The sequence below is a fragment of the Dioscorea cayenensis genome, chromosome 14 (genome assembly GCF_009730915.1).
Source record: "Dioscorea cayenensis subsp. rotundata cultivar TDr96_F1 chromosome 14, TDr96_F1_v2_PseudoChromosome.rev07_lg8_w22 25.fasta, whole genome shotgun sequence".
NCBI lineage: Eukaryota > Viridiplantae > Streptophyta > Magnoliopsida > Dioscoreales > Dioscoreaceae > Dioscorea > Dioscorea cayenensis.
Genome location: NC_052484.1, coordinates 2,916,384 through 2,931,186, shown reverse-complemented (window position 1 = coordinate 2,931,186; position 14,803 = coordinate 2,916,384). Strand labels below are relative to the sequence as shown.

The window sequence follows — 14,803 nt, the reverse complement described above, 5'->3', positions numbered from 1 at the left end:
GAGGTGTTTGGTATATGGAAGTTTATTTAGGTATGGAAGCTAGTAATGCTAAGTTTATTTAGATAAGGAAGCTAGCAATGCTAGAATTGTTTGCTTCTGGTAATCATCGATGTTTGATCATCCATGTTTGATCTTTGAGGAGTGTTTAATTTGCGGAAATTTATTTGGGTACTGAAGCTAGCAATGCTCTTCTTGTTCACTTCTAGCAATCATCAATGTTTGATCTTTATGGGGTGTTTGGTTCGCGGAAATTTATATGGGTACTGAAGCTAGCAATGCTCTGTTTGTTTGTCTTTATAGGGTGTTTGGTTCACGGAAGTTAATTTGAGTGTTTGAACTAGACATGCTCAACTAGTTTGGTTCCAAAAATTATCTCTGATAAATGATCCTAAAGGGTAGTTTGGTTCCAACAATTGGCGAGGTTTGATCTATTTGGTTGATAATAGTTCATGCAACATTGTTAGAAGTGTTTTCATAGCAATTTGTCACCTTATACGAGATTTGTATTTTGAATATTTTGAGTGAAAATTTTTCTTTTCATGCTTAAAAGACTGTCCATCAACATCAAGGATATGACTTCATTAATGGCAATATCATTTGCAATTACTAAAAGAAGAGAACTTTGGTGAAATTCCTTGATGCGCACCCTTTTTTCCTTTTTTTTTTTATTTTTAAGTGCGACAAACATGGTTAGTCAAACAATCGTGCATAAGGATAGGAACTGAGAGTCTAGCTCACGTGCTCTCATCCATAACGGGAGGTGTAGGTCGTAAGCCTGAATCTACACAGGGGATCTGTTACCATCATTGTATTAGATAAGACCCGAACTGAAAACACTTGAACGTCTCACACTCACCTTTTATAATGGGACAATGCCATTAGGCTGTGAACCCATATTCACAAACACAAGTTTTATCGCTCATATTATCAATGCTTAAGGAATTTTGTTTTTCACATATGGGAGAGGGTCAAATATTGCTTTCTTAATTCTATTCAAATTCAAATTTTTGGACTACTACCTCAACTGCCTTCTTTTTTTCTAAGACCTTGCTTACTTTAAAATCGGATTTAAACTTCATTTCCTGCATAGTGTATGCCTCACTTGCCTCGTTACTAAATCTGAAGTATATAAGAAATTGTGTTCTTTTGCCTCTGGGAAGAGTCCTGGAGCTAATGGACTCAATGATGAGTTCTTTTTTTTTTTAAATGATAATGATGAACAGTTTTTTAAACTATAAATTATTTTTATCTTACTTCTTCTATGCCCAATTTTCAGGGACATATGTATGTGACTTTGATTCCTAACCAAGGATTTAAAAACCGGACCGGTTGGTGAACCGGTTGGCCAACCGGTTCGCGGTTCAACCGGTTCAACCGGTTCGACCGGCCGGTCCAACATTTTTTATTTTTTTAAATTTTTGTTAAAATAAGAAATGTCAAAAAATCATAAAATTATAAAAAAAAATTCAAAAAAATCAACAAAAATGCCCATTCATATTAGTGAATAACTCTTGATTAATAACTCTTGACGTTATTAAAATTGTTCAACCGGATTTAATTTTTTCAAATAAATAAATATTTAAAAATTAAAATAATAATAATAAATAAGTAAAAATAACTTCAAAAATAAAGAAAAAATAATAATAAAAGATACAAAAATTACATATTGCAAAATTTAAATTACCTTTATAAGGTCACAAAGTCTTAACTTTATATAAAAATTAAAATTTTTAAAATACAAATATACAAGGATACAACTATACAACAAATATTAAAAATAAAGAATTAAATAAAATATAAGTATACAAGTATACAACAATAATGATTAAAAAATAAAAACCAAACCATTGAAATGTTTGGTTTAATACTTTAATACTTTAATTTTAATGATTTAATTGTTGATTAGCGTAAAATTATAAGTTAATTATAATAAATTAATGATAATAAATCATAATATATTAATATCTTCAAGTATTTTGTTTCAAGTATTTTTGTTTTTGACTTTTTTTGCCTTTTTGAAATTTGGACCGAGTTAATGAGTTTATTAACTTTATTTAAGTTTTTTTAATTATAAAAATAAATAAACTAATTAAATAATTTAAATTAATAAATTGGCGGTCCGGTTCAACCGGTTCAACCCGGTTGAACCGCCGACCCGGCTCTTTACTATTTTATGTGAGTAATCGGACCGGTTTATCGGCCGGTTCCCGGTTCAACCGGTTCAACCGGCCGGTCCGGTCCGGTTTTTAAATCATTGTTCCTAACCATGATAATCCACTTCTAATTGATTCCTCTTTACAATGTGTACTATAGAGCATAAAATGATAACCAAGATTCTTACTAATAAACTTGGGATGTTCTTCCAAGGTTTATTAGCAGAGAACAATGTGGTTCGATTTCTAGACACTTGTTTATAGACAATATTATGGCAATTAAAGAAGTGGCACATTCGATGAAACAGGATTTGTTAGGCCCTCCAGGTAGGATTGCAAACAAACCAAGTTGTGTACGAGCTACTCGAAGCTCGATTCGAAATAAAACTCATTCATTAAGTAAAGGAGCCATGCTCGAACCACATACTGCTCGGCTCGTTAAGACTCGGAAGCCTACAAACAAGTCTACTAAACGAAATTGCTTACTAGCTTTTTTAACGAGCTTGCTCACGAGTCTACTAATGAGTATGTTAAACAAACCTAACAATGAGCCTACTAAATATGCATTTTTCTTAAGTAAGGTTATAAATTAACTAATGCTCTTGTTAAAACTTGAAAACTTAGCTCATTACCAGCTCAGCTTTGTTAGCTTATTAAGTTAAATGAGTGATTCTCGAGTGTGATTTCTAAACTCATAAGGTAAACCTTAAACACCACTAAGCCTGGCTTGTTAAAGCCTGTGAACAACTCATTTATAGTATACTTAAAAACTCGTTTACAAGAATCTTTAAGAGACTCATTTATATTATCATTAACAAGCTCATTTATAAGAAAATGTCTAAGAATTATTATTATAATCATTTATAGTATCATTAATGAACTCATTTATATAAAGCATTTATAATATCTTTTATAGTAATATTAAATGATTGTTTGTGGAATCATTAATAATAATTTGTTACCAAAATATTACACGCCATAAAGATTAATGTATAATTTATACTATAAAAAGGTTTAATATTATTTTTTAAATAATATATTTTTAAAAATAATAATAATGTATTATTTTTGGAAAAATGACAGAGCTTTATTGAGCTAATGAGCATGTTCTAAATCTCATAATTTCATGAAATTCAATATAGGCTCGAGCTCGGCTCGAGTTTGGTTGAAATAAGCTCGAACTCAACTCAAGCTTGGTTAGCTCGATTAAAATAGTGGCGAACTAAGTTTGAGCATGGCCAAGCTCCACTCGGCTCAACTTGTTTGCATCCCTATTCATGGGCATCCCTCAAGAGGATTACACAATCGTACTTTCATTGATTGTGGTGGCTTGTGGCAGACTTTAAGTCATAAGAGTGTTGTACTCTGTTGGAGATTTGCTCATGGGATTGGCAATATTCAAAAAGCTTGGGCTAATCTTAATAGATTGGAATCAACTTTTTGACATATTACATGCTCGTGGAAGAATTTCTCTTTTTTTTTTTTTTCAAACAAAGGATGGACCTACATTGGTGGCAATCACGATCGAACGGTTTAAACACTATAACAAAAAAGGTTTATTGTGACATTTTTGGAACAACATTTTTTTTGTAAGTATTGGTGCTAACCTTTAAATTGACTTTTAAGCGACAATTGTAATAAATGTTGGTATACTTTTATTTATTCCTACGTTTATAATGATGTTTTTACTTATAGTTACAATAGGTTTTTGTTTTGTAATATTTTTGAAAATTTTAGGGGCATTGAAAGAAATTTTGGATGCTTATTACAACTATGTAACAAATTTCATAATTCAATATGACTTTTATTGCATCAATTTGTTATGACATATTTGAAAACGTTTTTTTAAGTTGGGAGATATATATATATATATATATATATATATATATATATATATATATATATATATATATATATATATATATATATATATATATATATATATTCAAAAAATATGAAAGATAATTTGAAATAAAAAAATAATATTTAAGGAAAATTAAAAGCGGCAATATTTTGAATTTTAAGAGTGCCAAAAATTAGGAGGTAATTTCTTTTTATAAGCGCCAAAACCTACTCGGCTTATATATACAAGATAAATAAAACAAGAAAAAACCCTAATAATGTAAAAGGCCTAAAGTAAAGTTCTTGTTAGGAAAAAAATAAGTATCTCAATTTTTTTTTATTCCATATTTTTTGCATTGTTTTTCTTGTAATATTATTTAAATATTTAATTTGTTGTTTATTTTGGTGGATGATTGATAGATGATTAATTTTTAAATTAGTTTTTTGTTATAAAAAAAGTATGAGAATTTTAATTAATCTAATCCTAAGGTTTGAGAATATTTTTTTTTTATAAAGAAAAAATAAGATTGAATTTAATTGGAATGAGATCTCAAAAGTAACCCCTTTTTGTTGAAAATTAAAATGTGTTTTGGCTTTTCTCCTTGCAAATGTGATAATGGGGAAGTCATTATATCACGCGGTGGTTAGGGGTGAGCAAAACCGGGTACCCGACCCGGTTTTTAAAACTGGATCGGGTACCCAATTTTTCGGATCGGCAAAAGCTTGACCCGTATCCGACCCGATTTAAACCGGGTACTTAAAATCGGGTACCCGGTTTAAACCGGATCAGATATCGGATATCGGATATCCGGATCCAAATTTAATTTTCATCTACTCCATAGATTTTTTTTATATAACAACATCAACATTCATAAAAAAAAAAAAACAAATATGAGAAACTTGTAACTTATAAAGAAGATTAAAACCTTACATTATTCTCCCCACAAAAAAAAGTCAAAAAATTAATAAAGAGTTTCACCAATATTAGACATAAAGATTTGGAATTTTTTTTCCTTTTACTTTTAACTCTAGAAAAGTTTAAATTTATTAATATGTATATATATAATATAACTATATCAGTAACTTTTTAAGTATTTAAACGAGAGAATTTAATTTTTTTTCTACTTACGCCCTTGTAAAATTTTAAATTTATTAATATATATACTAAATTTAAATCTTATATGGTCTAAAACGTAAAAAAGAAAAAAAAATTTATCTTAAAGGTTTAAATGAGGGATTTGGATTTTTTTTTTTTTCTTTTTTACTTTTTAAACCATATAAAATTTAAATTTATTATATATCTAATTATCTATCTATATATAATTATATATATCAAAATGAATATATTAAAAACAGGATCGGATTCGGATACCCGGTTTTTAATTTCTCCCGACCCGCATCCGATCCGGTTTTCATCTTAAAAATTCGGACCGGGTACCCGACCCTTTTTTTCGGATCAGGTACCCAAAAAATTTGGGTAAAAAAACCGGATATCGGATCGGATCATCGGATCCGGATTTTTTTGCTCACCCCTAGCGGTGGTCATGACATAGATCTAAGGTTTTAACCCTTGAGATTATATTTTAGGTTTTTTATTTAGCCTAGTTTTGTTGAAGTTTTAGAATTAGCTCTGTTTTTTAATTTTTTTTATAAGGTACTTGCTATGAGACACTCATAGCTTTGGTGAAGTTTTGCAATTTTCCCCTTATATAATTTTTATTTTTATAGGGTTATCATTATAGTTATGACCCACACATAGGTGAGAGGTTTGTTGAAGTTTAATGTTTTATCTTTTTTTTTCTAAGTTAATTTTTTTTAAGGGTTCTTATTATAGTACAAATCATGTATTCTCCATTTAAATAAAAAGAAGTTTATTTGTATTCTTTTTTATGCAAATTATATATCCTCCCCATAGTTTTTTTTTTATATTTCGAATTAGTATATTATTGATTTTAATATATCATATATGTAGATATTTAATTTAATTTTATTGTTATATTATATTGATTTTGGTTAAATATAAAAATTATTGTAGGTTGAAAATACTAGAAGTATTCCTTGTTCTCAATTAACTATTTCTCAATTTCATTATAGCGATAATGATCCTGATATGATTTTTATAATATTGTCTAATTACATTTTTAAAATTCTAAAATTTTAAATTTTATTATTTATTAATCACTTTTTTAAAAATTGATTTCGATATCCACTAATGTATTTGTATATCTTATCTTGCAAATAAGAGGCCACCATGATAAATTTGAAGACAATTCTAAGGTTTGAAGCATTAGCTTTATTATAATATTTGAAAGCTATTTCTTTGAGATTTGTATATCATGTTAATATTATTTTCATTAGTGATTACATTTTCAAATTTTTAAATTTTATTATTTATTTATCAATTTTTTTTTAAATTATCCACTAATGTATTTGTATATTTTATTTTGCAAATAAAAAACCACTATGATAAATTTAAAGACAATTCAAAGAATTGAAGCATTAGTTTTATTATAATGCTTGGAAGCTATTTCTTTGAAATTTGTAGATCATGTTAGCATTGTTTTAATTAGTGTTTTAGTGCTAGATAGTATTTTTTAAAATTTTTGATGAATAATTTAAATTACTATTTTATTATATTATATAAATTAATTTTATAGAATTTAAATTTTATCTCATATTTAAATATTAAATTGTATATAAGTAATATTTAAATTAGTATTGTGAAAAATTATATAATATTTTTCAACACTTGCTAATGTTGCATTTCGTTGTTATTCACAAATACTATATGGTTAAAACGACAATAATGAAATGTCGATATAAGAGTTTTAAGAGGCACTTAACAAATATAACTAAATAATTCTGGTACAAACATTTATAAATAAAATTTAATTTAAAATTAGATATGATGAATAACTTTTACCAACATTTACAAATATTGACTTAAATTGGGATTCACAATTGCTATTTTATTAAACCAATAATTACACAAGGTCAATATAAGTAATTTAAGAGACCTTTAACAAATGTTACTATATAATCTCTACAACAACAATTACAAATGTTTTAATATTTTAAAATTAATGTGATAAAAACTTATGGCGACATCTGCAAATGTTGCACAAAATAAAAAAAGTGTTACTCAGGCCATATACGAATGTTAAAATAAAATCCATATTGATTATGTTTACAAATGTTGGGAAACATCACAATAAATGTCGGAATATATAGGTATCGACGTTTTTTGAAAATGTCACAACAAAGTACACTGACTATGGTAATTACAACATATAATCAACATTTGTTACAAAAATCTGTATAGAGCTATTGTAATGGTTTTTGGTTATTTTATGACACATAACAAATGTCACAAATTCTCTTTTTTGTTGTAGACTGCATATCCCATTTTTTCACTATCCTACCGTTTATCACGATCGAACAAATACTGTGCATCATACTTTTCAATGTGCTACTATTGATTAGCACAGTATTACTATTTATATCACCAATGATAAGCACAGTGTTACTACTTATATGAATAGTGATGCATGGTGGATTGAGATCTAACGATTGATCACTAACGTTCATAAATTTTAAATCTACGAACATTCTCAAATGATGGGCCCCATATGTCTGTGTGTGTGTGTTTTGACAAATAAGTGACAAAGTGCCCCCATTTAAGGAAAAACAGGGATATGCATAAGAGTAGAGTTTATACCTCAACATATCCCTGTACCAATAGGCCTAGAGGCCATTAGTTTGGTTTTAGATTTTGTTTTGGCTTTCTATTTTGAGGTTGTTTGAGTTGTATGTAGTTTTCTAGTTACTTAGTAGTTCTATCCGACGTGGAATAAAAAGGGTTTGGACATAAGTTTTACAAATGCGGGGCCAAGTCCGGCTATGAAAATTCGGACAACTAGGCCTTTTTACCCCATAAAATTTTAAAAGCCCATAATCTTAGGCCCATATATTTTAAGCCCAATTTTCCAAAACTTCAAACATATATTGTTTTTCCTATTAAGACTTATATTTTTTGTATGATTTAAGTTAAGTTTTGGATTGTTGACGTTGCTTTTTTTGTTTGCATTTAATGTGAATTAAATTATTTTTGTATAATTTAATATTTGAGTGAACTTAAAAGTAGTTTATAGGAATCAGACAAATTTGGACATCCGGACAACCTAGTTTAAAATAAACCGGGTTTGGACATGTTACGTTTGTCTTGATTGAAAACCGAACCGGACATAAGTTTTTCATAATAATAATAATAATAATAATAATAATAGAAGAGGATAGCTGACCAATGGGAGAAAATGTGAAAAAAAACCTTAAATTAAGGATAAAAAAAGTTATTGTGTCATACAGATATACAAAGATGTAATAATATATCTTTGTCAAGGATATTTTGATTAAAATAATCAAAGTTGAGAAGTTTTTGTATGATTGCTCAAGCAAAGAAGATGATGAAGAAGAGAGAAAAATCTTAGAATGGCAACAAAAAAAAAAATTGCAGTAATGCTGGATTAAATTACAGTAACTAAAATATTTTGACAAAATCAATCATTTGATAGCCCAATCGTATAACACAAGAGTGCAAGGGAAAAAATAAATTTATATTCTTTCCACGGCAGTGTTTTTGTATAATTCATACCATGTTCATCAATACTATTCACAAGGCCAAAAATCTTTTATAAGAGAAACAGTGGTTTTGTCCCCCTATAACCTCTCTTTTTTTCCCCACTTTTTCCCAAAGTAATTCGAAAAATCCAATATAGATACAAAAGTGCTTATACTTTGTAGGTCAAAGTTAACCAAACATGCTTGTTTTGACTAATCCAATATCCTACCTAAATCCAAGATAGTATTAGGGATACAGACTAACTAAACTATTATCAAAAGATAAAACACAAAAAAAAACCCACACAAATTCAATAGAGAAGAAATCTAATTTGACACAGTGAATATGTTTAAAAAAATATATCCCCAAACACTTTACTGAAATCTTATGTATTTGAACCAGAGCTTTAGATTTGATATACTTGAGATAGCCACAAAATAGCAATAATCCCCAGATAACATGGAAAAATGGTGGCCTTCACGTCTAAAAAGTCTAAAAGAACAGAAATGATCACAAGATAAGGAAAATGCTACATTGTATTAACAACAAACAACATTAAAAACAGCCAAAATGCAGTATCACCAGAGTACAAGGGGTAATCCCCACCATTATTTCACTTGAACTTGATGGACAAAAAATAAAAACTGATCAATCTATCCAATGACTTAATATCCCCAGTAGTCGTTACGGATCTCATCGTCAAATTTCTTTTTGAGCTCAGGGTGTTTCTGAAAATATTCTTCAGCAGTCATGGTGCTGATCTTTTTCTGTAATCGATGATAAATTATGTTAGATTAACATGCTGACAAAAGTTACATGGTAGAGAATATATCTCTCTTACCTTCATTTCCTGAACTTCAGCAATTTCCTTCTCGAGTCTCTCTGATTCTTTCAAAGATTTTTGTTCAGCTTCTTTTAGCTCTACTAACTGCAATACAAGAATGCTAGATCAGTTGCAGGGATAATATTACTTGCGCCAATCTCCGAGACACATAGAAACTGAAACTTATGATAGGTAGAGTCATCTCACCAGAGCATCAATCTTGGGCTTATATTCAGGTGTAACAGTGTCCACATACTTTGGGATTTCAATGCCTGCAAAAATGTGGTACAATATCAATATACAACTAACATAGAAAACTTGAATGTCCTCCCTTTTACATACACAAAACAGCTTTGGTGTGGAAAAAGTGGCATAAGCTCAAAAACTTGGGTACCTACTTCTAAAGTTGCAAGGTAATTAAAGTCGCTAAACAGGGAAAGTTGTCTATCCTTAATCACAAGATTTTTCTACTTTAGTGTCTCAGATCTTGTGAGAAACTTATGGGAAAGAAACTACGCTTGACACTGTCACTCTATAACTAGCGTGATTTAGAAAACACCTGTCAAGAGTCTCATGGGGAAAATAAGCCAGCAACTTCAATTCCACTACGAAGGACTCGATACTTTGATTGCTACAAATGACTTGTGTGTAATATATTTTTAGCGTATATAATGTAAGATACAGGTCAATAACAAAAAATAAAGCACTTGAACAAAGCAAGAAAAACAAGCAGGAACATACACTTTGTGCAGGTGTCCAAAAAGGAAGTCTAATATGGATTTCTACAAAGGAAGAAAAACATATAGAATAAACACCGACTCCAATTTTGTATTAATGCCAAAAACAAAGTTAGTGTCTGTTTTATATCACATGCATGATATAGTTCTCTACAATAACAAAATTTAGATGAGAAAAAACCATGAAAAAAAAATATAATATAAAAACAACAAGCGAAATGCAAATAAAATTTTCCTTACAGAATACCATGCTTCCCCAGAATACTGCACTATTTCATTTTTAAAAAAAACCTAAGAAAAACAAGCTATACTCTGAGAGGAAATCATGAGTTGACCCAATAAATGTATAAGTGAGAACCAGCACATACTCTCATAAGCTTCCTTGTACATATCCACCAGTTTTGAGCCAATTCCTTTTCTATAATATTCCCAGTTAATGGGTTCAGGCTCCTACATAGTTAAAACAAATAATGCAAAGACCATCAGTCAACTGATAATGATTAAATAATAACAAGGGTGCAGATAGCAGAGCAATGAACAGTGCAAATAATCCAATTATTAAGTTGTCTACACAAGTTACAGCCAGAGAATTCATAGCAGCCTTCCCACTAAATAGCACCACCACTGACATCAGTTTAAGCATAAATTGAGGCTCATAGAGGAGGTTTCTCACATTACCATTAACATTACTAGTGCTACAATAACCAAACATGGTAATGTGTTCAGATTACCGCATGATTCCCGGCAATGTTTTTATATAATCACGAACCAAACGGCCCCTTAAAGACATGTGCACTGTCCGCAAGGCGCATTAAGGCACTAGAGGTTCAAATCACCTAGACACAAAGCTCGGGTGCGCGACTTTCCAAAACAAGGCACAAAAATATTTAAAAGAACTTAAAAATTTATAAAATTCATAATGCATACTAGAATTTCATAAAATAAAAAAAAAAAATTTTAAAGTTCAAATTTGGATAAAACGTGCATAGAGCGAAATAGCATATAACTCACAAGTCTCACATAGCAAGAAAATCACCAAATACCACTACTTTGCTACTACCAAGAAATACTATTCAGAAATCCTAGTTGCTATCAAGTTCAATAGTTTCACCATTTTCTTCATCACTATTTTCCCATTCATTCTCATATTCCACCTTTCATCATAATATTCTTCTTTTTCAAATTCAGACTCGTCATCTCCATGGCTCATATTTATCTAGCTCTAAACTAAAAAAATAAAAACATTTTTGTTTTTAATGGTTGAGACTTGAGATTTAATTTGAGTCATATAATGGCTTAAATTTGTCCAGCTTTTAAAAACAGAAAAAATAAAAACAAAAAAAGGCTGCACTTTACTAAAGCAAGCCTCAAATTGCCTTGAGCCACGCACTTTAGGGCGACTCTTTAATGTCACATGTCTTCGAGGCAACGAGGCATTTAGGCTGGAGCCTAAGGGGCCTTGCACCTCAACAAGATGGTTAACACAATTTTGTAAAAGAGCCATGGTAAGTGAAATCATGGAGCTATGTGGTACAGAAATGCCAGTACAAGGCATTGTAAATTTGTAAGGAGTATACATTGCCAAAAGTATGCCAGACTTTTAAAAGAACTGAAGCTTTCTTGCTATATTAACAAAGTAGAATGATATGATATTGAAAAGCCAAAACTGGCATGGAACACTAAAAATATACTCAATATCCAGTCTTGAATCAATCCATTAGATATAGACTGATATTGTAAAAATTTGTAATTGATCACCACTTGAGCCTACATGAATCACATTCAATTAGACAGAGTGAAAAGACAATTCACATGGGCATCCTGACATAAAATTTTGGAGTCATTACACTTCAAGAAAATTATTCCATACACGCTCTAAATGCTAGCATCCTTTACAACGCAACTTCAGCATAGTTAGACATATATTTCTTGTTTAAAAGGTTGACATGGTGTACATTTAGAAGAGGAACCACCTCATACAAGAGGCAAGTCAAGTCCAATAATATGTGAAGCACTGGCATACCATGATATGATGCAACCATGTCATACGCTTTGTCAAATTAAGTTCTACCTAATTGCAACATTAAGAGTCTATCAATATACACTAACATGGTACATGCCTTGAATAACACTCCATTGCACTAAGCACCTTCTATTAACAAGACTACCTCATCAATTTCACTAATACAACTGCCAAAGGGAAGCAACAAACTCATAACTATAGATAGCTAAAGTGACCTTTTATAACAAATCTCCAATTCAATAAATCCAGTGTAAAGTTTATCAATATTATCCAATCAAGATTTCCATTGTCACAAAAAGAGATTTCTAATTTTATTCATCACTGTTGAAGTACTACGGTCTTTAAGATATGTCCATCAAATCATACACATCAAACCATCTCTGAACAAAGAAAAGGAACATCAAAAGAAAAAAGAAAAAAAATATATATATATATATATATATATAGGTTTTTCTCACTATATCAGCTACAAAATGATGAATCACCCAAGAAAAATAGACTAAAAATTTAGATTTTGATACAGATTCACTATGAGTGCAAAATAAAAATAAAAATTTTGCCTCTTGATATAGATTTCATTGGGTCACAAACATTATATCCATCAATCAATGCCACTGAACTATCCTAATTGGTTTTCTTCAATAGAAATGCATCAACAATACAAATCAATCATCAATCCACCAATCAACAAGAGAAAAACAAACCAAATTCAATCAAAACCAAAGAGAAACCCTTAGATCTATTGACCATATACCTGGCTGAACTTAGTCTGGAGGGCGTGGTTGACCTCATCGAAAGCACGGCGGAGATTGCTGAACTCCTTGCGAGCCTCATTGGAGACGAGCATCTTGGCCATGCCATCCCAATCAATGGCCTTCCCGGCCTTCGCCGCCACCTCGCCGACCTTCTTCACTCCGCTCATCGTCTCCGGTGCTCCGGCGTTGGAGTTCTTTCTCTGAGATTTCGTGAACGAAGCCGATGACTGCGGATTTTCTAGGGCTTGCTCTTTCTCCTCTCTTCATAGATGGGCTCTTTGGGCTTCCGGCGGCCCAACACGTCTAACTGGGCCTGGGTTCAAATCTGGCCCATTGCTTGCACTTTGAGATTCGGTGACTATGATTAATGATGATTTTTGTATAAATCCAAATAACCATTGTGAGAAGGATCTTTATTTTTCTCTTTTCAATGATAATATGTATTTATTCATAATATTTGTAGTGTTTGATGTCATTTGCATCTTTGGGGAATGATAATGGTGCAGTAATTTTAATTAGTTGATAAAACTCTAATTAGAACTTAGTAATAATAGTGATATAAAAGTTATGTTTTATGACCATATTGTTATGAGTTATTCTTTAGGTATGTGATAAGAGTAATGTTATTTTGGGCGAACTTCATTATATGAAATGTTTACATAAATAATGTGCCCCTCTCTGTTTATCTCTTCTACCCAACAAATTTTTTTTTTTAAAAAAAAAACAAATTAAAAATGAATTGGTGCCCTAATTCCCCCTTCCCCTTCTCTTTGTCTATTTACCCGCTACCCATTATTATATATATATATATATATATATATATATATATATATATTATTTTTTTTGTGTGTGTGTAAATTATTAATGTTTGCACACTACTCACAAATGTTTTCCGACATCCACACACTACACCCATCACAGTGGTGTAGCATTGGTAACACATTGTTTTTCTCTCTTGCCACTATTTGTGTTTGTATGTGTGAGCTCTCTCCTTATCACTATGTGTGTTTGTGTAGATTAGAGCTCTCTCTCTCTCTTTTGTGTGTTTATGTGTGTGAGAGCTCTCTTCAAATTAAATTAGATTTTAGTGGAAACTATTAGTAATGCACCATTTTTAATCTTCTAAAGTTATTGTGTTTGACTTAGATTTTCAATGGTTTGATCTTATTTTGCTTATGTTGAAATGTTAAAAAAATAAAAAATATGGAATTTCAAGTTATTTTGTAGTAACCCAAGAGGATGGCATATACTTATTTTAAGACTTAATTAAATTTGAAGCCTTTTCAATAATATTGTACAATATAATTTATTAATTTATTGTAATTATTATTTGTCCACCGATATAGATCTAAGGAAGAACAATATGGAAGAATTGGAAATTGGGTTTTCTGAACAGATCAAGGATGAGACAGAAGTTGGATCTTCTAGTTTAGAAATACTAGATAAAGAAAAATTGGGACAACTAAAATTATTTGAAAAAGTTGTTCCAAAGGCTGATATGATGTTTAGTTCTGAAGTAGTTTAAAATTTGCATGTTAAGCATGATGGAACTTGATGGAAATAATCCCTATAAAAGCCTAAATTTTCTTGTTGAAATTGCTTAGTTCTAGTTTCAACAAACTAGTGAGGAGAAAGTGCGATACAATAAATTATGTTCTCATGTTTGTAAAGCTAGAGAAATTCGTGCAGAATCTATGGAGAAATACATTTTCTTTGATCAAATGTGTAATGAGTTAATTGAAGTTGATGGATAATGCAAATTCTTGCGGGAGCCATTTCAATGAAGTTCTACCGCCAATGTTGTTGAAAGAAAATAATGAACAATAGCAAATGACAACCACCACAAAGTTTC

General features: G+C 30.4%; 1 protein-coding gene across 1 annotated transcript; it reads right to left on the bottom strand.

The window, feature by feature from the left end:
- Positions 1-9,106: 9,106 nt before the first annotated feature.
- LOC120275166 (ATP synthase subunit d, mitochondrial) lies at positions 9,107-13,193 on the bottom strand. The gene is made up of 5 exons (XM_039281675.1): positions 12,951-13,193; positions 10,542-10,623; positions 9,644-9,708; positions 9,455-9,541; positions 9,107-9,380 (listed from the first exon to the last, which is right to left on the bottom strand). The coding sequence occupies exons 1-5, from the start codon at positions 13,116-13,118 to the stop codon at positions 9,279-9,281; spliced, it is 504 nt and encodes a 167-aa protein (XP_039137609.1). The 5' UTR covers positions 13,119-13,193; the 3' UTR covers positions 9,107-9,278.
- Between the last annotated feature and the right edge of the window lie 1,610 nt (positions 13,194-14,803).

What these genes read in the sequence shown, in the direction of transcription:
- LOC120275166 (XM_039281675.1), bottom strand. Translation starts at nt 13,118, where the DNA reads ATGAGCGGAGTGAAGAAGGTCGGCGAGGTGGCGGCGAAGGCCGGGAAG. An exon ending in AGCCCAAGATTGATGCTCTG is followed by an intron (nt 9,542 to 9,643) that starts GTGAGATGACTC and finishes CTTGTATTGCAG; the next exon opens with TTAGTAGAGCTAAAAGAAGC. An exon ending in CTGAAGTTCAGGAAATGAAG is followed by an intron (nt 9,381 to 9,454) that starts GTAAGAGAGATA and finishes CATCGATTACAG; the next exon opens with AAAAAGATCAGCACCATGAC.